Source organism: Urocitellus parryii, chromosome 16 (genome assembly GCF_045843805.1).
Source record: "Urocitellus parryii isolate mUroPar1 chromosome 16, mUroPar1.hap1, whole genome shotgun sequence".
NCBI classification, from domain to species: domain Eukaryota; kingdom Metazoa; phylum Chordata; class Mammalia; order Rodentia; family Sciuridae; genus Urocitellus; species Urocitellus parryii.
The window spans coordinates 14,477,676-14,504,065 of record NC_135546.1 but is presented as its reverse complement, the minus strand read 5'-3'; the positions used below and the strand labels follow the sequence as shown (position 1 = coordinate 14,504,065).

Here is a 26,390-nt window from a genome sequence, read left to right as displayed (position 1 = left end):
CAAAGCTCAGGAGTCCACTCACACTTGACCTCTGGCCATCATAACCTCTGGGGCCTGTGAGGCACACACCTTTCCAAGGCACAGCAGAGAGCAGAGCAGAGCAGAGCTCTGAACTTGAGATGACTCGGCTGCTCCAAGTCCAACAGAAGGCCCTCTCCCAAAACACACACACAGCAGAGGCGGCAAAGGCAAGGGACACTGGGAGAGAGAAGCCTGCTGATGCTGCACCACCCCAGGGAGCCCCAAGACCTGTGTGAATTCAGCTGTCCACCTGGGTGGGCCCTCGACGGATAGCTACGTGGTCAAGCAATCCAGAGGGAGCAGGGGCAGCTAGGCCCCTAGCACCCAGTTGGCAGGGACCTCACGCTGCAGACTTAACCCTAACCCTTTACCACACCAAGCAGCAGCCTTGGGGCTTCTGTAAGTGGGGACAGCTTCCTCAGTGCCCCAGTCTGCCCTGCACCTCTGCCAGCCAGCACTTCCCATGGACAACGAGCGCCCACTGCATCCCTCCATACTTGTATGGTGGAACTGGAACGCAGCCACAATCCTCCCACTTGTGCCCACACTGGAGTCGACAAAGGAACAGTGACAGGGAAACGCGAGAGCTATCCAGGGAAGGGTGCAGCCTTGCTGGTTCCCAGAAACAAACCTCGGAGCAGTGAGTTTTCCCGAGACATTCCCCACATGGGAGTCCATTTCCATAACTGAGAAGCAGGGGCCCAGCTGCACGCCCACATGTGCTGCGGCGAGCAGGAGGCGACTTTATTCACACACTGCTTAAAACACAGGCTGCAGGGAAGAGAGACCCGGACTGGCACACTCTAGACCCTCGGTCACACTCTACTCTTGCTGACTGCCCTGGAGCACCCTGGCTGGCAGGCAGAGCCCAGATGCTGTTCCCGCAGCACCTACCCTCCGCGGCCACCCATCCGCCAGCCAGAAGCTGAAGCCTTGAGACGAGATCGCAAGCAGATAGCCTGTCCTGGTTCCCTCTGTCCCAGTGGGCTCCGCAGACACATCCTTGACCCAGGACACAGGTGGGGCTGGAGGTCGGCCAATGTTCTGAGGGACCACTGGTCGCCCTGCAGGGTCTGGAAGAGAGAAGGAAGACTGTTCCAGGCCAAGTTCATTAAGCACAAGTCAGGCATCAAACTCACGTGTTCACATTGTCTAGGTTAAGATAAGGCAGCCAAAGACCTTCTTCTCCTGATTTTTACAGAGCACATCATGTGAATCTCATGACCTTTCCTGGGCGACTCCTGAGGGCACCCTCCTTGCTCAGAGGTTGTAGAGGCGGCTGGTGTTCTCACGCAAAGTGGCCAGTGTGCGGGAGAGCGTCTCGTCTTTGACCCTGGCAATCTCTCGGACCGTGTGCAGGGCCAGGCCCGGGTGGGCGTACTGGCAAAGGCTCTTGGGAACCTGGAAGACACCAAACATTCAGAACATCGCTGTGCTTTCTGTGCACAGCCGGAACGCAGGACTCCCTCCCGTCCCTTCCCCAGCAAGGACCTCTTCGGGGCTGCCCTGCAGAGACCCCTTTACCTGCAGGTGCAGGGAGAGTCCTAGTCAGGGGGGCTCTGGGTGAGCAGGGTCCCACGCTTCCGTGGACTGCCCTCTACAGGGTAGGGCTTTGCACTGCCTGGAAGAGAGCGGTTACCCTTCAGCTTCTCAGCCCCCTTGACTTTCGGTTCTGCAGAGCAACAAGGAAACATCTACACAGCCCAGGGTGGGGCCTGGAAGTCACTGGGGCTCTGGCCCTGCCAACCCTAACAGATGACCACCTCCCTCCCCACCCTCTCTCTTCAGTGCCTCGACTCAGCCTGAAGACACCCCTACCTGGCGAGGCAGGAAGTAAGGGGCATCTGTTTCCACAATGATTCTCTCCAGTGGAATCTGTTTCAGAGCGTCCCGGGCCTCCCAGGCGGAGGAGTAGGTCAGGACTGCCGTGAAGCCCACTGACATGTTGGGAAAGTACTTCAACAGGGGCTCAATGACCGGGTAGCTGCCGGTGAAACAATGCCTGTGGGGAGAGCTCTAGGTCAGGGCTTGCCCCTAGTGCCCTTGGCAGCAACCCTAAAGCTGGTTACCCCATTTAGGAGTCCCAGAAATGGAGAGGCTGCATCCAAGGGAAGAATGCCACAGTAAGTACACACACAAGAGGGGGTTCCAACACCACCAGACCCAAGCTGCCACTGGGGGAGCGGTGCTCACGAGCCCCTCTCCTACTGCACAACACGATACACCCACTTAAAACCACCACTGTGAACAACACACAGCAGCAGCACAAAGGAACCTAAAGAATTAAAACCAGTCCTCCCAAGTACGTAACAGTGAGGCCTACTGTTGAACTACAAACACACTGGAGAATGGGCCATAGGTGAATTTTCTTCTCCAAACGTGCAGCTGTTTAATGCTCCTAGTGCAACATACGCAGTTACCCCACGTAAAAATTCAGGGCTTCCTCCAACAACACCCCACTGGGCTGAATTAGCCCTGGTGTGCCTACCACCACTCACATTCCCTTAAAGTCAGCCCAAAAAGAGGCAATGAAAATCCAACCAGTTCATAAGAGCCGAGGGCCTATGTCCCTCTTCTGGGGTGTGCCACCTGCTCTGTCTCCTTAGGCACCCAAAAGGCAGCAGAGGCCTGAAATTCCCAACTGCTCTTCTGCTTTGAGAAGGCCTCTTCTGGGCTCTGGACTCCCTTCTTACCCATCATTAAGAAAGCTCAGAGGCAGTAGGATCCTAGGTTCAAAGCCAACCTCAGCAACTAAGCAAAACTCTAAGCAACTCAGCTAGACTGTGCCTCAGAATAAAATTAAAGAAAAGTGCTGGGGATGTGGTTCAGTGGTTAACCCCTGGATGAATCCCAAGAAAAAAAAAAAAAAAAAACACCCCAGCTCAGGCGTCACCTCCTGACCATCCCATCCATGGCAAAATAAAGGCCCAACTGTGCACAGCCCAGCTCAGTCCACTCTCAACATACACAAAAGCCCAAAGTGATCCAGGTATATCTGGGCAGCTCCCCTGGGGCATCCCTGAGCCAGGCCACCACTGTTACACACAGGTGGTAGGAGTTCAAGGCAGCTTACCAAACTGAGCTGAAGAACTTAAAGATGCCGTTCAGATAAAACACACCCTGGGACTTTAATGCTAACTGTGGGGGAGTTTCAAATTCAATACAGGAAAGTAGTATCTTTTCTGGTGCCCCAGAGTGCCATGTGCTGGACCCCACCGCAGCCTCTCCTGGGGTCAGTGGTCCTCATTTCTGAGAACTGAAATCCCCTTTCTGCCCACTGGCAGTTTCTAGGTATTAGCTCAAACCAAAGGCCAAATGAAGTCACTGTGAGCAAAAAACAAGCAAGTTTCTCAATCCTCAGAAGCTTCACATGGTTCAACTTAATACTTGACTCCTCAGAAAACATGCCAAATAAGACATAATATGGGTTCAGATCCCAAAGGGGCCTCAAAAAGAGAGAAGAAAAGACACACGACCACTGTGTTCCTCATTGAGCTCTCCTCTTTCCAACTAATGTCCCAGACAGGGAAGAGCCTCATGTCCCGCTGAAGCAGCAGCCTCCTGACCTATGGATCTTGTAGTCAGAAGGTACAAATTTTTTCATGATGTCCAACAGATCTTCATCAGCTTCTCGACAATGAATGACCAAGGGCTTCTTTAGAGACACGGCCAGCTGCAGCTGTCTCTCAAATACCTGGGAGGAGACAAAGGGACAAACACCGGCCGCTTAGTAGCACTTCAGAGTCCACTGCTTCTTGAACCCCTGTGGTCCCCAATTCTCTATTTTCAAATTATATAATAGAGTGACGATCAGACACGTACTCGGTTTTTTCTATAGAGCTAGGGAGTGCTCCAAGCACCTGCAGTATACACAAGCTCCTACAGGAGGCGCTGCAGGAGCCCAGCAGGTGGCGAAGGCAAGTGATAGGCAGCCAGAAGCTGTAGTGCCAGAGTGCCAACAGGGAAGCAGGTGCCCAGTCACTGCTCACAAGGCTTACTTAGGACATAGTAGCAAGACAGGGATGGAGAACATAAAGGGCAAAGTTAAAGTCCTGCACATGGCTGTGCCCACCTCCACTACCAAGAAGGTACCAACTTTCAAACCTTTCCCTATTCAAAAGGGCTGTACACCCATGTGCCCTCCAGCATAATGCCTGGTGGTTCTCAAAGAAATAAACACTATTTACTACAGCTTGCCTCCTTTGCTTGACCCAAGCTGGATACCCTTCTAGGTCAATACCTACACAGCCACTCCCATTCTTTTTTTGGGGGGGCGAAGGGGGGGTAACTGGGAATTGAACTCAGGGGCACTCAACCACTGAGCCACATCACCAGTCTTGTATTTTACTTAGAGACAGGGTCTCACTGAGTTGCTTAGTGCCTGAGGTCAACTTTGAACTCGGCAATCCTCCTGCCTCAGCCTCCTGAGCCCCTGGGATTACAGGTATGCATCATCTTGCCCAGCTACTCCATTCTTTTTATTTTTTTTTTTAAATATTTATTTATTAGTTATTTGCGGACACAACATCTTTGTATGTGGTGCTGGAGGATCGAACCCGGGCCGCACGCATGCCAGGCGAGCGCGCTACCGCTTGAGCCACATCCCCAGCCCCAACTCCATTCTTTTTAACTCTAGCCACTTTTAAATCCTTGCTAGTAAAATGCACACGTTGTTGACAATTTAATGTTCTGTCCTGTAACAAGACCAGGTTGATTAAGAACACAAGTATTAATTATGAACAAATCATCACATCTGAAACCTAATGCGTCCATGAGCAGTTTTTTCAACTGTAGAATATAATTCATGTTTGCATTTTTAGCAGTGAATACGAAGACATTTTTGGTACAAGAGTCAAGTGATATCGACCAGAAAATGACATTTACAAGTCTAATTCTCATGCCACCTCTTCCTACAATAGTGACACTAGCCAATACTAACTCTGATGCACCTTTAGTTTGACCTGTGTTTTCAACTAAAGGAAAATGACCACAGACACCAGAATTATAGAATGCTCAGTAGGGGTTTTAAAGAGCAGGTAGCAACTACAGGTGTGGCCCAGATACATTTGCTGCCTGTTCATCTGCCCCTCCCTGAACCCTCAGAGGCAGGTTTCAAAATACTCCAATTCCACCTTCTACTTGATGCCTCTAAAAAACTATAACCTTGCAGTGGAACATTGCATAGCTATCAAAAAGCATATTTTTCAAAGTATAGTTAAATGAAATGGCAAAACTTTTAAAACTAGAAAGAAATTCAAACTGCCACAATCTGGCTGGGCACAAAATAACCCAGCCGCCACGAGGCACTTGTAGGTACAAACAGGAACTCCTTTATTGCCCGAACTCCACCAGCACTCCATGCACACTTTCGGGGAACTCTCCTGAGGGAGAGCCCAGAGGCAGCAGGAACCACCTTATTCCTGGAGTCACCCTATTGCCGGACAGCAGGGGTCCATATACAACTCAATACACAGCCTGTCCCAATCCAGCATCATCCAGTCACAGCAATTATAACTTAATTATCATCATCTTAATGGCTCACTGGCATCACCTCCTAACCACTCCTTCTGGTGCCATCCTGACTCGGCTGTGGTTCTCAGCACTATTCCCTTTGTAATTTCCTTTTTTTAAAAAGCATATATATGTGCCAGATGCAGTGACACACACTTGTACTCTCAGCAGCTCAGGAGGTTCAGCAGGAGGATCATGAAGTCAAAGCCAGCAACTTAGTGAGGCTTTATCTCTAAATAAATTATTAAAAGGGCTGGGAATGCAGCTCAGTGGTTAAGCATCCCTGGGTTCCATCCCCAGTACAAAAAAAAGCACATTATATGTAATACACATTTCCTTGATTTTTGATAGGTAATTTTAAGGCAAGCCACCACTATCCCTTGCAACTTTCCAAGGGAAATAACATTAAATGTGTAATGTTTCTTGAAATATTCAAATTTTGCCCAGTATAGTGGTACACGCCTATAATCCCAGCAACTCAAAAGGCAGAGGCAAGAGGATCACAAGTTCGAGGCCAGCCTCAGCAACTTGGTGAGACCCTGTCTCAAAATAAAAAGGGCTGAGGTTGTGGCTCAGAAGTAGAGCGCTCACCTAGCATGTGTGAGGCACTGGGTTCGATCCTCAGCACTACATAAAAATAAAAATATTGTGTTCACCTATACCTAAAAAAAGTTTTAAAAAGGCGGGGGGGGGGGGCCGCGCTGGGGATATAGATTAGCGGTAAAGAGCCCCTGGGTTCAATCCCCAGTACCCAAAAAAAAAAAAAAAAAAAAAAAAACACAAATACATTAAAGATGGAGGAAGCTTTCTCTAGCATACAGGAACTTGTGGCTGGAGCTATTTTACAAGCATTTGTTCTCATCAGATGACAAAGAAGAGTGAATGAAAGGCAGGTAAATTATTTACCCAGCATAATTACTTCCATGGCCTGCATGAACTCTGCTTCCCAACTGAGCCATTATTTCCAGGGATGGAGAGTTAACCCATCTCTCCTGGGGGAAGCCTCAGGCACTGCTTGCACACTTGCTACCTCCACAATTAATTCCAGTCCAGCACAAATGGAGGCAGGCGCATCGGGGAGGGGAAGGAAGCTCCATTCTGGCTTTTGAACCAAAGAATTCTATTGTCTGATGTGTGCAACTTACAAGTTAGACACCAACTGTCTGGGATCTACCTTTGAAGGTTTAGATAGCTAAATGTGGGAATACAACACAAGGAAAAAGTAGTAGTTAGCTCTGGTTAACAGCATTTATTTCCAATTCTTTAGCATTCCTCTCTCCCCCCTACTCCTTCCAGAAAATATTAGATAATAGAAATCAATTGTTTGTTTTATTGCTATTATTTTTTTGGTTCTGGGATTGAACCTAGGGTGCTCTACCACTGAGTTTCACCCCCAAGTCCTTTTTATTTTTTGAGACAGGGTCTTGCTCAATTGCTGAGGCTGGCCTTGAACTTGTGATCTTCCTGCCTCAGCTCTCTACTTACTGGGATCATAGGAACGCACCACACTTGCTGATCCTTATAATTAAAAAAAAAAAAAAAAAGGTACTGTGTAATACTTATCACATTTCCTGGAACCAAGTTAGCATCCACTGAGCATCAGCTATACTATTCAGTATAATACTCCTGTGTTTCTGCTTGAACTGCTGCTCTTTCCATATCATCCCCACCCTGCACCATAAACACCAGTTGTGAAAGCAGAATATTAAACATTTGTTTCATTTTCCTAAAAATCTGTTTTCCCCTGTGTTCAACCTTAGCTGTTTTAGTCTTCACTTCTGGCTAATAAATTACACTTCGAGCCAGATGTGACAGCAATGAAGGAGAAGCGGGTGAGCCAAATTCTGCACAGGGGGACCTTCCACTCCAGTCCTGGAGCCTACTGGGATCCAGACCAACCCAGCAAGCCTCTATACAATCCCAGGAGAGTGACACCGTCCAGCTACAAACTCCACCTGGGGCACCAAGTGGGACAAGGGGAGAGAGTCTTTCTCCTCCCCAATCAGAAACTTCCACTGAAATGCTGCAAGGAGTCTTACCCTCACAAAGCCATGCTCAAAAAGTACTGGGCTTTCGGAAAAGAATGACCAGATGGCAAGTCAAAATCTTAGGGTGAATGAGAATGATCTTTACACATAATTTTTTGGCACTTTTCAAATATCCTGCAATGAACATATTTAACTTTAAAAAACAAAAACAAAACCCAAAGTTGGCTGCTTCCCAAGAAGGAAAGGTTCATGCTGCTGTTAGCCATGAGAAGTCGGAAGACACCTCTCCTCCCTGATCCCCAAGCATGCTGGTGAGCTGGGGCACAGCTCGGTGCCTAGATTCCATCCCCACTTCCACAAAACAAGAGACTCAAAAAGGGCTGAAAGATAAGAAATGGCTTGTAAAGTATTTGACAAATGACATCCACAGATCTGGACAGGAATTATAAGTTCGTTAGTTCTAGAAATAGAGAAACCTCACTGTTAGGTCTCAACAGCTAAAGGGATAAAGACATAAACGTAACAAGTGACCACAGACAGCCTGGTTACCTTGTGCTGCTCTGGGACGGGCGTAGTACACTTGTAAGAGTAATCCAAGCCCATTTCCCCAAAGGCCACAGCCTTGGGGTGCCTCAAGGCCTGCAACAAATTTCTCTCTTGACTTTCACTATAGTAACGTGCAAAATGGGGGTGACAGCCAAAGGCCCCCCAGACCAGGTCCTCCTTCAGCAGCTCCTCCCACAGGCAGTCCGTCAGGGTCCGAGGGTCACAGAAGTCAGAGATGCAACCCTGGAATTCCTTGGGGAAGGAGCTGCTATAAATCTTTCTGAACTTTGTAAAGGTCCCCTTGAAAGACAACTTGGAGTACAGCATATCCAAGTGGCAGTGGGTGTCTATGAAGCCCTCCTCCAGGCTGGACTCCCAGTGGCTCCGTGGCAGAGAGCCAGATGCCTGACCACCACAGGGACGAGGTGGAGACTCCTCTCGGAATGTTCTTTTCTCCTTCACTTCTTCTATGGAGCTTCTGGAGAAACGCAGGGAACGGGAATTCTGGGATCTGCCTTCATTCGTGGCCTCCAGGTCTCTGGAGGTGCTCTGGGAGCTCACTGTGGAGGTGGGGGGATAATCACTTAGGAGGCTGTGGCTGCTTGTCCCAGCCTGCGCCGTGTCCTGGCTGCTGCCCACAGAGGGATGGCCAGGAGTCTTGAGGCTGCTGGCCCAGTAACTGGCATAGTCACGCCAAGGACTACTGTACAAATGAGGGGGGTACATGACATAATCAGTGGGGAAAGAAGAAGGCTCTGGAACTGCAGAGTACTTCAGCGAGATGGGCTCCTCCTGAGAGAATCTGACCGTGGAGACCTCATCCACATCAGACCAGTCGCTTCCTGAAGAGGGGTGCTCAATCACCACCTCCCTCTCCTGATGCTGCAGAAAAGAAAAGAAACACCAATGGGTCAACTGTCCCGTGGGAACAGAACTCTGTCAATGCTGGGGGTACATGGGCAGCCACTCTAACTGGCTGGAATTAGGTGAGATCCTCACCTAATTAGATGGGTGGAGCCCCCAAGATGAAGGAATGGTAGCTTCATGAGAAGGAAGAGACTGGAAGACACGGGCTCCCTGTCTCTCACCACGTGGGGGTGATGCCCTGCCCTACCTCAGTCTCTACCAGCAAGGCCATCACCAGACATGGCCTCTTAATCTCAAGATCCAAACCAGAAGACTGAGCTAAAATAACCCTCTTTATAACTTACTCAGGCTGTGACCCTGTTTTATTAGCAGCAGGAAACAGACTGATACACACAGGCACCAGAAGAACACCAACTCTGGCTCCTTTCTCAGGCCACACTGGAGGCCTTGTGATGGCTCCTCAGCTTACAACTTTCAGAAGTGGGCCAGGCGGCAGCTGTGACACACAGAAGGCTCAGGGAATAAACCCATGACCATGGTGTCATAATGCCACCCTGAAGAAGATGCTTCACCTGTGTCCTTATTCTAATGATCCCTCTTGGGAACAGTGCTCTCCAGAACAGTGAGAAAGTAGTGATGCTGAAAAACAGCTCCAATACCTTCAAGACGCAAAACCACAACCATTGGAACTAAGATGTACCCTCCAGCTATCTGACACAACCCCTCACTGGGAAACGGGATCTGTAACTCTCCCCTTGGGTTACTAGTGACTCACTTGCAACCACTAGAATGCAAAAGAGAAGTAGTGTACCTTCATGGGGCTCCCACCTTGCTCCTCGGCGAAGCCAGCACTGGGGAGAATTGATACAGAACTAAAGACACTCTGCCAAAAAGCCTGCTACGTAGGTGTCAGTAGGTGGCCCACAACCTGGCTGACAAGCCTGGGTGAGCCAGAGGACTGCGGCCCCCGCAACATGTGAAAGACACCCGCCGCCAGGTGAGACCTGCCCAACCCAGACTTTTCTTAATTCCTGACCCACAAAATTGAAAGCAAAATAAAACTCTATTGAAGCCACTAACCAGTGATAGTTACCTAAACAACCAAATCTTGCATTAAATCAATTTAGCCCTAATAGAACACAGGCTCTGCAAGGTCAGATGATATGCCCAGAACAGGGCAGGGCAAACAGGAAATGCCCATAAATATCCACAGAACTACACTGTAGAATAAATGGTGCAGTGGTTCCAGAGCTCAACTTCACACCCCCACCAACAAAAGAGAATCTTTTTTCTTGTTGGCATTGCTGGGGATGGAACTCATCATGCATGCTAGGCAAGTGCTCTGCCACTGAGCTACCTGACCAGCCCAGAGGAGCATCCTAAAAACAGATTCTTAAAAACTCCACCCTGAGATACTGTGATTCAGTAGGTCCAGAGAGGGCAAAGGAGTCTATGTTTAATTCTCCAATAATTTTGATGTAGACAAGGCCTAAAGAAATGTACTAAAGCAAACAGATAAAAACTTATGCAAAAAATACTTTACTTCAGTCTCACAGTTTCTTGTTAATAAAGCCATCTACATTCCCACCATCAGCTAGCTTGAGCAGGAGACCTTTTCTTTAGTGTTTCTATAAGTAAATATAACACGTTAAAATAAATTGAGCTGTGCACAATGACACAGACCTGTAATCCAAGCTACTCAGGAGGCTGAAGCAGGAGAATCACAAGTTCAAGGCCAGCCTCAGCAACTCAGCAAGACAGTGTCTCAAAACAAAAAATAAAAAGGGCATGGAATGTAGCTCAGTATTACAGCACCCCTGGATTCAATAACCCAGCACTCTGGTAAAAAATAATAAATCACTACTAAAACAGCATTTCAGATAAACTGACGTAAAACAGAAAAACAAGTTTCTATTGTCTATACTAATTCTTCATATCTTTATACTCCAAAAATAAATATTGACAACAAAAATTAATGAATTATAAATTTCCCATTTTAAACTTGCCAGTTATATTTCTGCTACTGCTTTCTTGAGGAACAGAAATCTTAAAAGTAGAATCTTTTCTAAAATGGAAGATAGGCTGGGGGTTTAGCTCTGTAGTAAAGCACATGCTTATTAACATTCAAGAAGCCCTGGATGCAATCCTCAGCATTTAAAAAAAATAAAAGATCACAAATCCCAGGCCAGCCTAGACAGTTTAGTAAGAACCTGTCTCAAAATAAAACAAAACAAAACGAGCTGGGGTATAGCTCAGTGGTATAGCACTTGCCTAGCATGTATAAGGCCCTGGTTCCAAGCACCACCAAAATAAAAAGCAAACTAAAAAAAAAGTTTTAAAAATTAATCTAAAGGGCTGGGGCTGTGACTCAGTGGTAGAGCGCTTACCTGGCATGCGTGAAGCACTGGGTTCGACCCTCAGCACCATATAAAAATATAATAAAGGTATTGTGTCCACCTATAACTCATAAAAATACATATTTAAAAATTAATCTATAAGAGAAAACGATCCTTTGAAGACTAGGTTGCTTATAATGAAAAATTTCCATCAACCTAGATAATGAAACACTGCAATCTTGCCTGAGCTTAACAAATTTTGGAGTATTATTTTGCTTTTCCTGAATGTTCCACTAAGAGACACTGGCACAATCACAGGAATTGTCCCTCTACTTTAGCATATGTACACCTAGGAGTTAAGTCTCTCTCTCTCTCATATGGGCTCACATAATTAGCATAATTGCAATCCAGCTTTTGTAGATACATCTATAGAGGCATATCTTGCCACTCTTAAATTGATTGTACTATTTATAAAATAATCTTAATATCTTAGAAATCTTCTTGTGTATTAAGAAATATTCTACTTTTTTTTCCCCCAACAACAAAAGTTAATGTGATTAGAATGACCAAAAATATAGAAGTTTCGTCAGATTTTGCCCTAAAATTTATTCCTCAAGAGAATAAGCCATGGGCTGGAGTTGTATCTCAGAGGAAAACAAGATAGTGTTAGAAAGCTCCTTTTCACTAAATTCCTTCTGTTTTTGAACCACAGGCTGGGGGTGTAGCTCAGTGGCGGAGTACTTGCTCAGCATGCACACGGCTCTGGGTTCAGTCCCCAACACCAAGGGGGGGGGGAGAGACAGGAACCTGTAAACCAGCTGGAGGTGCTGTTGTAATAATCTCAAAACAACTCCAGGAAGAAGGAAAAATCAGTGTGCCTGCAATGTGATGAGAATAGCTACAATACGAAGTAAAATTTCCAGGAACAGGACCATATGCAGATTCTAAAAATGCTACAACTCATCAGCAAAATCTCAGCTACAGGAAACTGCCTGGCAAATAACCCTGTTGTTTACAACAAACAAATCGGAACAGGGAGAAGGAAGAATCTAGAGACTAAGATTCTTGCCATATTTAGAAATTGCTACATATGGCTCTTATTTGGATCCCGTTTCAAATAAAATGGGATATTTAATCACTGACTGGGTAACTGATCATTCAAGGGGGGGAGAGAGGGGAGGCAGAGAGAGGGGGAGAGAGGGGGAGACGGGGGGGAGACGGGGGGGAGACGGGGGGGGAGACGGGGGGGGGAGACGGGGGGGAGACGGGGGGGGAGACGGGGGAAGGGGGGAGACAGGGAGAGACGGGGAGAGACGGGGAGAGACGGGGAGAGACGGGGAGAGACGGGGAGAGAGGGGGAGAGAGGGGGAGGGGGGGAGAGAGGGGGGAGAGAGGGGGGAGAGAGGGGGGAGAGAGGGGGGAGAGAGGGGGGAGAGAGGGGGAGAGAGGGGGAGAGAGGGGGAGGGGGGAGGGGGGGGAGAGGGGGGGGAGAGAGGGGGGGAGAGGGGGGAGAGGGGGGGAGAGAGGGGGGGAGAGGGGGGGAGAGAGGGGGGGAGAGAGGGGGGGAGAGAGGGGGGGAGAGAGGGGGAGAGAGGGGGAGAGAGGGGGAGAGAGGGGGAGAGAGGGGGAGAGAGGGGGAGAGAGGGGGAGAGAGGGGGAGAGAGGGGGAGAGAGGGGGAGAGAGGGGGAGAGAGAGAGAGAGAGTGTGTGTGTGTGTGTGTGTGTGTGTGTGTGTGTGTTTCTGTATGATAAACCTATGAGGATGCTTTGGGTTTGTTTTTTTTTTATATAAAGATCCTTTACCTTTTAGAGATGCATACCAAAATATTTATGGATGAAAAGATGAGATAGGATTTGCCTTAAAAGGGATACAGCAATGCAGGACTAGCAGGACTAGAGGGAGTTCTGCTGCAGATGAGCAGTGGGTGTGTAGCTGTATTTCATAAATGTTTTAAATTTTCCAGGAAAAGGTTTAAAAATGTAAGAGTTAATAAAATCAAATTCCAAGGGGGAAGGTGGGGAGGGAAAGGGGAAAATACTGGAAAATGACATTGGCCAAATTAGACTGTTACACTGTCAGCATGTAAGAATATATAACAAACCCTACTGTTATGTTCATAACATACCAACTTAAAAATGAAAAAGGAAAAACTGCAGCTGGGCATGGTGGCACATGCCTGTGGTCCCAGCTATTCAGGAGGCAGAGGGAAGATTGCTTGGGCCCAGGAATTTAAGGCCAGCCTGGACAACATAGTGAGACCCTCTGTCAAAAAAGAGACAGGGTGTGGCTCAGTGATAAAGGGTTTGCCTAGCATGCACAAAGCCCTAGGTTTCATCCCATAAAATAAATGAAGAATAAAATTCCAATTCCAATTCAGATGGAAGGACAGATGGTGTCTTCTGACTGTACTCCAAACTTCCAAAACCAGGGCTCAGTATTTCTTTAAAACAAAGAAAGATTTCCAGGTCTCATCAATGACCTTCTGAGTCAGAATCTCTCATTCTCTCAGGGAAGTTCAGAAAATCACATTAAGTAATTCAAAAAGTAACTCTAGTGACAACAAAGACATACGTCAAAGACATGTGAAAAGGTTTGATGAAGCTTTTTAAGGAAATGTAAAAGTAGGGAAACGTGATTTCAAAAACACACGTCTTGCCAGGTGCTGTGGTGCACACCTGTCATCCCAGCAGCTCGGGAGACTAAGGCAGGAAGATCACAAGTTCAAAGCCAGCTTCAGCAATGGCGAGGTGCTAATCAACTCAGTAAGATTATGTCTCTAAACACAAAAATGAGACTGGAATGTGGCTCAGTGGTTGAGAGCCCCCCCCCCCAAAAAAAAACCCACACATCTAACTAGAAGTATATATATCACAAACTTACCATGTCATCATCTAAATCCCTGAAGGACTTACATAATCAAGTAATCTTTGCTTGTATGTGGTGCTGAGGATCGAACCCGGGCCGCAGGCATGCCAAGTGAGCACACTACTGCTTGAGCCACATCCCCAGTCCCCCCCTGTATTATTTTTAACTGTGATCACATTTGAAAAACTATCCCTTTTGACTAAGGACAAAACCAGGGCTCAAGAAGGGTGAGTGATTTTCTCAGTAACACAATTCAGGCAGCAGGGCCAGGATCTGGACCCAAATGCTTTGATGCTATCCCAATATTCATGCATGTATTAATCCACCCTATACCCAAGGGAGACAACCCAAGCACCCCGTCAAACAAAGAGTGTGGATGTAACTGAAATTTTCATCCATATGATTAGGTTTGTAGGCAACCCAACAAGACAAAAATCTACAGGACAGAAAACACAGCCACTATGTACATTTAGTGGGGAAATTAGCTTATAAAACCTTCATGTGGGATTTCCAATTATATGTAGCACGTGTGGTTTTTGTCCTTCCCACCCAAAAACCCTTCTAAAAATCACAGGAAATGCATTTGAAAAGGCTTAATAAAAGGCTGGGGATGTGGCTCAAGCGGTAGTGCATTCCCCTGGCACGTGTGCGGCACTGGTTCGATCCTCAGCACCACATATAAACAAAGATGTTATGTCCGCCGAAAACTAAAAAATATTAAAATTCTCTCTTAAAAAAAAAAAAGAAAAGGCTTTATAAAGCTATATGGAGAAAGCATAAAGAGTAAACAGCAACTAAGTAAAAATTGGATGCTAGATAGCAGACACATGAATGGTTACTGGCTTAGCAGATCACAGATGGCCAAAACCTAAGAACACAGGGAGAAAATCCAGAAATAGACTACAGGATTCCAAGAAGATGAAGAAGGTACCAGACCTTCAAAATAAAGTAGAGATGGAGATACCCCAGCTACCTGCTCCTCCCAAGGCAAATGAGTGTGCCTTTTCTCCATTCAACAAAAGAGAAGGTTCATACTTGGGAAAGATGACTATGGAACAGTCAGGAACAACACATACCTGCTAGACAGCGAAACCCATGCATTGCCCTCGGCCTGACTCCCAGAACTCCAACAGCCATATTGGGGCTCCAGGCCCTCCTGGCAGTTAGACATCACAACAGAAGACAGAAACTGTGCTAGGCACAGAGGTGCTCACCTGTAACCCCACCCATCAGCAGACTGAGGCAGGAGAATTGAAAGTTAGAGGCCAACCTGGGCAAGCCAGCAAGACCCTGCCTCAAGATAACACACAAAAAAGGTCTGGGGATAAATGTAGCTCAATGGTAAAGCACCCTGGGTTCAATCCGAATACTGCAAAAAACAAGCACAGAAATGATGCCATGGAGAGGCTGCAGTGTGGGTGCTATTAAAGGAAGCAGAAAACTAAATTCTCATGGCCCTGTGGGGGACATCCACAGATTTCTAAAACTGAAAAATCAGTAACAGCACAGTATTATTTAGAAATATGAGGCAACTCAAAAACACAGAGCTGGAAGAGCCGATAAGGGCTGTTATGGTTCAGATACGAGACACCCCCAAAAGCTTAGGTATGAGACAATACAAGAAAGTTCAGAGGTGAAATGACTGGGTTAGGAGAACTTTATCAGTGAATTAACCCCAACAGGGATTAACTGGGTGGTGACTGCAGGCAGGTGGAGTGTGGCTGGAGGAGATGGGTCACAGGGGCATGCCTATGGTGTTTATTTTGTCCCTGGTGAGTGGGGCTGTCTGCTTCCTGGCTGCCATGTCCTGAGCTCCCTTCCTCCACCACACTCTTCCACTATGATGTGCTACCTCACCTCCAGCCCAGAGCAATGGAATCAGCCATCTGTGGACTGACACCTCTAAAACCATGAGCCAAATAAACTTTTCCTTCTCTAATTGTTCTCATCCGGCCTTTCCGTCACAGCAGCAAGAAAGCTGACTGAAATAGGTTGCCACTGAGGAGCAACAGTGACGAATGGGCAGAAATTGGGGCTAAAGCTGTAGTGCAGTGGCTGAGCACTTGCCTAGCACATTTGAGGGACTGGGTTCAATCCTCAGCACCACATTAAAATAAAGGTACTGTATCCATCTATAACTAAAAATATATTTTTTTACAAAAAAAAATAGGCAGAAATGGGGACAACAGAGGAATAGCCCCTTCCCCCACCACAAAAGCTATATTAAAAATCACTAGCTTCCCTCCAGTTATCATCCTTCCCTTCTATTACAGCCAGAGAAACTGATGTGGATGCAAGTCTGCCCCAATGAAGATCATTTTTTAGCCTTCCTTGCGCTAGGTGTTAGCCAGATTTCCAGCTCTTCTCAATAGGTTTGGGCAGATGTGACACATAACTTTTTTTTTTATGGGGGGGTATCAGGATTGAATCCAGAGGTACTTCAGCACTGAGCCAGAGCCATATTCCCAAATCTTTTTATTTTGATTTTGAGACAGGGTCTCACTAAGTTGCTTAGAACCTTGCCAAATTGCTGAGGCTGGCATCAAACTTGTGATCTTCCTGTCTTAGCCTCCTGAGTCACTAGCACCTGGCTGGAGATAAGCTCTTAAGAGGGAGGAAATGGCCAGGCACAGTAGCACATGCTTGTAATCTCAGTGGCTTATGAGGCTCAGGCAGGATATCATGAGTTCAAAGCCAGCCTCAGCAACTTAGGGAGACACTTTCTCTAAATAAAATATAAAAAGTACTAGGAAGGGGCTGGGGATGTGGCTCAAGCGGTAGCGCGCTCGCCTGGCATGCGTGCGGCCCGGGTTCGATCCTCAGCACCACATACCAACAAAGATGTTGTGTCCGCCGAGAACTAAAATAAAATAAATAAATAAATAAATAAATAATAAATAAAAAAAAGTACTAGGAATGTGGCCCAGAGGGAAAGCATCCCCGAGTTCAAACTCCAGTACCAAAATTTTTAAAAAGGGATGAAGCACATTACTCTTTTCCTCTTCCTACTGGCCGAGTATTCATGTCATAAACTCCGAGCCCTCTCAGAGTAGCCATCTCACACCAAAAGACTATGGAGGGATGGCAGCAGGATCCATGATGTTGAGGAGTCATCGCTCAACCCAACCTCTACAATTAAAGCCACTTCCATTTGGGCTTTGCTACAGCAATCAAACCCATATTCTAACAAACATGTAAATGGGGCAGGATGGGGGGGACAATAAATTGAGGTTTATTATTAACTCTGAAAGGAATCTTGGGGGCTGGAGATGTGACTCAGTAGTATAGCACATGTCTAGCATGTGTAAGGCACTGGGTTCAGTCTTCAGCACCACATAAAAATAAAGGTACTACATTCATCTATAACTAAAAATATTAAAAAAAAAAAAAAAGAATGTGGGCTGCGGTTGCTCAGCAGTAGAGTACTCGCCTAGCACGGGTGAGGCCCTGGGTTCAATCCTCAGCACCACATAAAAAAATAAATTGAATAAAGCTACTGTGTCCAACTACAATTTTTTTTAAAAAAAAGGAATGTTGGAAGATAATCACCACCTAGCTTCCTAGAGTCCTGGTTAAGTAAAGTTCTGCTTTTAGTTAATAACATTTAGAGGGCTAGAGACGTAGCTAAGGGTAGGGTGATTTCCTAGTATGCATGAGGCCTGGATTGATCCCCAGAACCACAATAGACAGATAAAATATCATGCAGCAAACTAGAAAACATTCATTTAATCAAAGAGATCTTAAAGCATGTACCAAGCATCTGGGTTTTATCTATACTTACCTTTTGGATTTCTAAATGAGTGTCGGAGTCATCCAAAAATTCTAGCGGGGGAGAGGGCTTGTCAATGACTGTCCTTCGGTCACCAAGTGGCTCCTCAACTGGCTTCTCCTGAGGGTCCACAATCACCCTCCTGTCACAGAAGCTGCTCGTGTCAGGAGGTTCCTCCTCCACTTTGACCTCTGGAGGCGACTCTTTTTCTTTCCGAGGAGGAGAGACCGTGACACTTCCGGCTGGTCCTTCGGCACGGCTGGGACGCACTCCTGGGCTTGGCTTCACCCTTGGGGTGGCAGCTTCTTTCCTTCTGGGCATGGACTTCCCCAGAATGCCCTGTAGAGCCTTCAAGTAGATCACTGCGGAGCCCTGGTCCCCAACCCTATTCCTCTTCCTTTTCTGGACCTTGTTTGTTTCTTCCATCCCATCATTCTGACCCTCAGCTTCAGCTGCAAATTCAGAGTTCATGGAGTTACGAGAACTATCTTTGGAATCAACCTGGTGGGGGAAAAGAAACCACAAAGACTTAGAAAAGGTGGTCCCAAAAGAATTTCAAACACGAAGCACTTAGCAAATGGGACATCAGCAGTGGTTCCACTAGTCAAATGGAAAGTGAGCATTGGTAAGACAGGTCACTTTCCTCTCCGGAGGGTGGTTTTGTCCCACCCACTGACGAGGTGCTGCTGTGGAAGGGACTGAACTGCAGGGCAGCTATTCTAATAGTCCACACCTCCTTAGCTCATCAGATGATCCCCTCTTACTTCAGCCACTGGAAGGAACAAACAAGCTCCTGGAAGCCCACGACCAGCACATACTTCACAACAACACCAAACAGCAGCTCACAGGATCCCCAGCCAGCCCAGTCCCACACCTAAGAGCCAAGGAAACCTGAGGACCTGGTGAGCTTCCAGAAGGCAGTACCAAGGAACTCCAACTTCTCAGACTCCAGCCTCTGGAGTCCTCAATGAGCTTTCCCACCACACCCAAGCCTTCTTAAAGCCCTGCATCACCCTTCCTTGGTGTTAGAAACCAGAATCTTGGTGTTGGAAACAGGACCACTCTCCCAAGACCCTCCCTGCCCATGTCCTTAGAGACTTAAGTGAAGTCTCAGCCTCTCAGGCCCCACTCACTCCAGGAGTCCATAGGGAAAGCTAGACTGGCCTGGCGATGGTGGTGCACGCCTGTAATCCCAAAAACTCCAAGGAGGCTGAGGCAGGAGGATCGAAAGTTCAAAGTCAGTCTCAGCAACTTCACAAGATCCTGCCTCAAAATAAATAACAAAAGCTGGGGATGTAGTTTAGTGGTAAAGCACCCCTGGGACCCATCCCCAGTACCAATGAAAAAAAGAAAGAAAAAATTAGGCTATCTGCAATTTTCATTTCCTGTAAAACTCAGATCCAGTCTAATACCAGCCTGGCATTAACAACACTCCATAAGAAGGTGTGATGGCGCACACCTGTAATCCCAGCAGCCAGGGAAGCTGATGCAAGGGGAGGATCATGAGTTCAAAGCCAGCCTCAGCAACTCAGCAAGGCCCTAAGCAACTTTGCAAGATGCTGTCGCTAAACAAAATATAAAAAGGGCTGGGGACATGGCTTAGCCATAAAAATCTCCCCCCACAAAGAACCATTCCAAAAGAATACAACTCCAAATCTCCCTAGCTATGACCTGGACTTACCTTTATCCCAATGTATTTTACAACCCCTATAATTTTTGGTTCTAACTCATTAAATTCCTCTCAAAAGCAAACACTCCTCCACAACAGAAAAGTGGAATTTACTCCAAGGGATGTCCATCAATAAGCAGACACTACAAAATACCATGGCTTTTTTAAATATGAGGTTGTAAGCTGGGGTGTGGCTCAGTAGTAGAGTGCACCCTTGGCATGCACAAGGCCATGGGCTCCAGCCACAACACCACCAAAAAAAGAAAAATCATGAGACTGCTCTGATGCCAATAGTATAATAAACGCGAAGAAGCAGCCCGGGGCTGGGGCTGGGGCTGGGGCTGGGGCTGGGGCTGTTGCTCAGTGATAGAACATTTATGTAGCATGTGCAAAACCTGGGTGCTATTCGAGACATTATGAAAAAAAAAAAGTGAAATGAAAATCTAATATTAAAAATAGCCAACCTCGGTGGCGCACACCTGTAATCCCAGCAGCTCAAGAGGCTGAGACAGAAGGATATCAAGTTCAAAGCGAGCCTCAACAAAAGCGAGGCACTAAGCAACTCAGTGAGAGTCTCTCTCTAAATAAAATACAAAATAGGGCTGGGAGTGGCTCAGTAGTTGAGTGCCCCCGAGTTCAATCCCCAGTACAAAAAAAAAAATAAAATAAAAAATAAACTTGATGACCTCTGGGCCTGCTGTACAGCTAACTACCAAGTTCGCTTCTACAGTACCTGTGTCTCTTATTATCACCAGCTCCCTGGCACCTTTGCACCCTTGGCCCATCACAGCTTCTTAGACATTCACTAGCATGTCACATTTCCACTTCATGCTACACCCTTGCGCTAGTCCCATTTTGTGTTGGGACTCATCCTTTAAAGCCCTGTCCTGCCTTCAGCTGCTTCTCCATTTCTGCCCTCTTCTTCCCCACCGGCCAGGTGCAAGGCAACATGGAAGGGACCCACTGAGGGGTAGTTGCTCTTCACCTCAAGCCAACATTTGGGAGTTATGGATTCTGGTTATGGATTCCAGAGTTATGGATTCTGGTTTTTCCAAGCAAAACCAGGAATCTCTTAATGTATTCCTCAAACATTCAGCAAGTACTCAGCACTAATTATTGCCAGCAGGCACTGGTCTAGATCTGGAGTTTAACATTCAATAAAAGACACAAAATCGCCTGCTTCCTGGAGCTTATATTCCAGTTGGTGAGGGAAGGAAAAACCAGAGGATTGGCAAGACAAACTGGTGAAACCTATGTGAGAGTGACAAATGCTAAGCAGAAAAATAAAACTAGAGATGCAGCTGGGTGGTAGAGCACCTGCTTAGCACATGCAAGGTCATGGATTCCATTTCCCTGACCCCTGCAAATAAATGCGTACATATATATGCATTATTTTATGTATATGATAAAGAGATAGTGGGGGAGGGAGACATTACCTAGATCTTAAGTTCAGTGGTTTTTTGTGGTGCTGAGGACTGAACCCAGGGCTTCCACATGCTAAGCACACACTCTACTATGAGCCATACCCCCATTCCAGAGTTATAATTGTGTGTTTATAGTGTTGTAGGGGATTGGAACGGGGCCTCCTGCATGCCAGTCAAGCTCTCTATCACTGATCTACACCTCATCCCAGAGTCAAATTTTTAAAAGGAGTCTTCCAAAATTTTAAGGACCTAGCAGGCTACCTTCAATCCAGGCACCAGCTGTTGGCCAATTCCAGCTATAAAGATCAAGACTGTAGTTAAAGGAGAAAGAAAAATTAGAAATAAGCTAACATACCTTACATTTTCATATGGATTTATGATGAATAGAACTACTGCAGCTGTCATCCCTCTTTTATAGAGAGGGAAACTGCCACATGGCTTATGGGTGGCAGAAACAGGACTCAAACTCAAGTTCTCCTAACACCCTGGAAACCAAGCGAGAAAAGTAGAGAAACTATGAGAGTGAGAAACACTAACAAAGGCTGCAGAGGCAGGAGACAACAAGAACCAAATGAAGGTCACTAGACAAGTTCAAGTGAAAGAAACCTGTAAAAGTTAGGATGAGGCAGACCCTAGGCAGAAAGTGCAAAAGAAGAGATCACTTGGCCTAAAAAGGAATAATTCCCGGTTTTTCCCCTGGCAGCACCACGTGGTCTGAGCATCTCTGAAGGCAAGAACTCCAGCCCTTGTGGCCTAGAACAATTTCCCTGCTTCCTAACTGGCTCCCTTCCTGCTCCCTCCTATCTCTTCTCCAGCAAATCCCGCAATGTCCTGCCTCTGCTTATAACCCTTCCAAAGCACTGCATTTGTCTATAGAATAAATCCCAAACTTCTGAGCATCATATTCCACCTTTATCCAAATTCCCCATCATCCAGGGCACAAAGAAAGGCCCTGACAACAACTGTATATTTCCAAACAGCTAGTAAAATGGATTTTTACTATCCAGGACCTTGCACATGCTGAGTATGTGCTCTATCACTAACGCATATTTATTTTACATTCTATGACTGATAAACTTAAATTCAATATGTAAAATCTACAATTCTTTTTTACTTTCTTTTTTGCCAGTGCTAAGAATTGAGCCCAAGTAGAAGCAAGCACTCAACCACTGAGCCACACCTCCAGATCATAGATTCTAAATGCTTCCAACCCAAAGAAATGATAAGTGTTTGCGGCAATGGATGTCATTTACCCCAATCTGATCATTTTGTATTGTGTACATGCACTGAAATATTACATTTACCCCATAAATATGCCAAGCAATATTTTTTTTTAAAGTGAGGGATTATAAACATTAGAATTTGAGAAAGTTTCTCAGTTGCCCTGGAGTCAACAAAGGATCAAAGTGAGGTTGGCCATCAGGAATCTCTAATGACTTTGAAATGCCCAGGGGCTAGGGTGTGGCTCAGTGCCAGTAGAGCATCTGCCTATCAGTCACGAGGCTGTGGGTTCAATGCCTAGCACCACTAAAAATATTCAAACATCTTCCCTTCTGAATGTTCATATCCTGACACACACAACTGTGCTGAAGGTTGTGGGGCACACAAAGCCAAATATGTATCCCTCAAAGTTTACAGAACAGACACAGGAGAACAGGTGGGCAAGGTGACCTTGGAAGGACATGCTTTTTCTGTCAGTGCCCCTTAGGTGTGCCTGCTCAGAAACATTAGGATTTAACAGTCAAAAAAGTTCTCATAGGACTGCAGTGCAAGGTGAAAGGCGTGGATGGAGGAGAAAAGTACCAGAGACATAAATACAGCTCTAGGGAGACCTTAGCAGGGCTAGAAATGGACAATTAGATTGTTATCTTCCCTCAGCATGACAATCTTTCTACAATGCCAATTTGCCTTTCCTCTGCACAGAACCCTATAGGAACTCTTTAATGGCTTAGAATACAATCCAAATTTGCTTAGAATAAAATCCAAATTCCCTTAGCTACTAAAATCATGCAGTAATCTGCCCTGCCTAGCTCTCCAGCATCCATCCTAGGCTCTCTGCTCCAATATACCACACTGTGGGACAGTCATGTGACCTCCAATCCTCCCACTACAATGTGATCAGAGTTCAGGGATCCAGTAGCACCTGGCACACAGTTACTCTCAGGTGCTTACTGAAACTATTAAACTAGGTTCTGACATCAAGAGTCCTTCACTTTTTTTTTTTGGCAGCAATGTGTTTCAATCCATAGCACTCTCCCACTGAGCTACATCCCTCCCTTTTTATTTTGACACAAGGTCAAAGTTGCCCAGGCTGGCCTCGAACTTGCCTGTCCAGAGTCTCTAGGATTACAGGTGTATCCTGTAGGGCTAAAACTCCTTTGACTTTGATGAGAAAAATGTGGATTCACCCCAGGATTAGACCCATCCAGATCAAGGGCCACACCCTAAACTCCCCCGCCCACTAGAAATTGAACCAGAGGCACTCTAGTTCCCAGTCCCTTCTAGTTTTTGAGACAGAGTCTCACTAAATTTCTGACTGTTGGCCTTAAACTTGCAATCCTCCTGCCTCTGCCTCCTGAGTTGTTGGGATTACAGGTGTGCACTTCCACCCCTGGCCACACCCTCTAGTCTTAAACCCCAATCAGCACAGCCTCAGCCTGGGATGCAGCACACCTGAAACTAAGTAAAATAAATTCCTGCCTGACAAGCTTAAATTCCTCCACCTGACATGAGGCTTGTCAGTGAAGCTAATTATAATCGACTAATATTATTTGGATAATGTGTCCAATTCCACTCGGAGGGATTAATGACAAGTTGTATGAGCAAAGCCCCATATTTACGTGATTTACATTTGAATCATTCCACGTTCTTATGTCAGACAGCTTTTCAGCTCATTAACTGATGAATTAAAAAAAAAATCCACGCGCGGAGTTCAGATAAAATCTGGCACTTAGGCAAAGGGCTCCCCAAGATAAACATACTTTTCCCACATACAGTCCCCCCTCACTTTTTCAGGCCTGAAGCTCCAAAACTTACAATGCAAACTGGAGACTGGTCTTTGTTACAGGAGAATCACACACACCTGTGACTCTGCACCACACAAACTAGGCCTTCAATAAATATCTCTTCAAATCTGATTCAAGCACTCCCCAGTGGGCCTCAAGCACATGTGAAACCCTCTGTGTGTTTCCAATAGGGAACTAGACTTGGCTTCCTCTCCCCGAAGAGAAAAAACAACAACAACAACTTAAAAACCACTTCCAAACAAAACCCCAAAATGCTGGAAACCATGACTTTGGTGCAAAGCCAACCAACAACCAAATTCCTTGGCTCTGCGATTCAGAGTAGCTCGATACAAAGGAAACATTCCTTAAAATGACCAACTAAAACAGATTCATCTGTCGCTTGAGCATGCAATTCACCTTCTACTGCAGTGATTCTCCAGCCAGGCTGCACACTTACAATTACCTAGGGAGCAGGTAAAAAATGTGGAAGCCCACACTACACCTCGATCCAGTAGAATCTCTTTTCTCTGGGGTGGGAAGCAAGCACAAGTATTTTAAAGCTTTCCAACTAGTTCCATAAGGCTACCAAGTTTGAAGAGTACCTCTTTACCGAGCTTCAGGCCACCCCTGGCAGACTGCTTAGTCTTCCGCATTTGGGTGGAGTAGGGAAGACCCCAGAGACCTTGAAGGACAAGATCCTTTTGAGTCTCCTCCCACCAAAGTTCCCATCCCCAACCTCTCAAGCCACGTGGAAGAAGCTTCGCCGACTGCACGGCGTGGCAGCTACCTACCTTAAGGCTGCAGGCTTCCTCCTCTAGAGAAGCCATTTCTTCTAGGGAGGGATTGGCAGGACGCATAGAGGTTCCCTTCGACGAAAGGAACGCGCGAGCGCTCCGAATCAGGCAGCCTTTGAAGGCGGCCCCGCCCACACCTGGGCCCGAGGAATGGGAAGAGGAGGAGGAGGAATTTCTGCGTCGAGTTGAGCTCCTGGATAACCTCGGCGAGCAGGCCACATCGTCCTCCTTGTGTGCTTTCAGGCGCTTGGTGCTGCTGCCCCCTCGTGAACGCGACGCAGAGCTGTGAGCTGACCGGCTGGAGGGGGCCACATCACTGGGCTCCCGGAGGCAGCTGCGCTTGCTGGGACAGCCTTCCGAAGTGCTGCTCCAGTGGTACTTGACCTTGCGCCTCTCCGACGCCATGGGCACCTGCAAGGCAAAAGGGGGCCTGGATTCCAACACCAGCCCTCCCGCCACCCGACCCCCTGGGTAAGGAAAGCCAGAAAGAAAGAAGGTCAAGGCCACGGGGTGGCCTCACTGACCTTTCCCTCTTCTTTCCACTGCCCATCACAGTTCTCAAGGTTTCAGAGATGCCAAAGCGCTTCGGAGAAGTCCCAACGATTAGAGATTCACTAAAGGTTTCGGTTGGCTCCTAAACCCACAACGTGCTTCCGTAATCACCAAGCGCTTCTGTTTGCACCGCGCTACTTCGCAGACCTCAAAGCGCTTCCGGGACTGCTAAGCGCTTCAATTTAGTTTGCTACACAAAGCCCTTCACAGATGTCAAAGCGCTTCCACAGACGCTTTAAGGTCCACACATGGCGGCCGGAACCGCAGCCCTCGGGCCGGGCGCGCGGCCGGGAGGCCCTGCCGCCGAGGGCGGGCCGGAGAGCAGGGCCAGACCCGGCTCCGCAGCCCGCCCTGCTCCAGCGGCCCCGACGACCCTCCCCGGGCCGAAAGGGGCGCCCGCCGCCGCCGCTAGGGAGCTGGCGGCGCCTCCGCCCGCCGCCTCAGGACAGCCCCCTATCCCGTCTGGCCGTCTACTCGTCCCTGCCGCCGCGGCTGAGACGCCAGCCCGGCCGCGCCGCCTGGGCGCTCACTCGCCCCCCGCCCTCGTCCTGCAGCCAGGCCCGGCCTCCGCCCGCGTTACGACCACTCCTGCCGCCACGGCGCCCGCCCCCCGGAAGGAGCCCTGCGGCCCGCGGCCCAGCAAGCGGCGGAGGAGGGACCTGCGCCGAACGGAGAAAGCCCATTGCTCAAATTGGCAAGGGGCGGAACTCCGAGCAAGACGGAGCTCTCCTCTTGGTCAAACGGCGTGGAGGCGGGACCTAACGCCTTACGAAGCTTGCGTATTGGTCATAAGCCAGACGGGGCGGAGCCACTCACGTGGGCCCGGAAAGCGCGAAGTTGAGGCGCGGCCGCAGTGCCTCAGGCCGGCCCCCTTGGCCAGAAGCTTTCATGTCCGGATTCGCATGTCGAACCCACGTCAAGTCCTTAGCATTATCACCCACTTTACAGAAAAAGGAAATTGGCTCAGAGAGACCAAATGACACACACAGAGGTGACAGAACTGCGATTAGAAATCTCAAAGACTACCCCAAAATGTAGCATA

General features: G+C 47.4%; 1 protein-coding gene across 2 annotated transcripts; it reads right to left on the bottom strand.

The window, feature by feature from the left end:
* Positions 1 to 1,006: 1,006 nt before the first annotated feature.
* On the bottom strand, positions 1,007 to 25,962 carry Tatdn2 (TatD DNase domain containing 2). Of its 2 annotated transcripts, none has more exons than XM_026383117.2 (8): positions 25,321 to 25,962; positions 24,794 to 25,207; positions 17,917 to 18,405; positions 8,070 to 8,948; positions 3,588 to 3,715; positions 1,840 to 2,023; positions 1,247 to 1,422; positions 1,007 to 1,094 (listed from the first exon to the last, which is right to left on the bottom strand). In XM_026383117.2, the coding sequence occupies exons 2-7, from the start codon at positions 25,199 to 25,201 to the stop codon at positions 1,282 to 1,284; spliced, it is 2,229 nt and encodes a 742-aa protein (XP_026238902.2). In that variant the 5' UTR covers positions 25,202 to 25,207; positions 25,321 to 25,962; the 3' UTR covers positions 1,007 to 1,094; positions 1,247 to 1,281. The 2 variants fall into 2 exon arrangements, 1 of the variants encoding a protein (XP_026238902.2); XR_013342527.1 differs by lacking the exon at positions 1,007 to 1,094 and adding an exon at positions 1,546 to 1,642 and having other exon boundaries at positions 1,337 to 1,422.
* Positions 25,963 to 26,390: the final 428 nt, after the last annotated feature.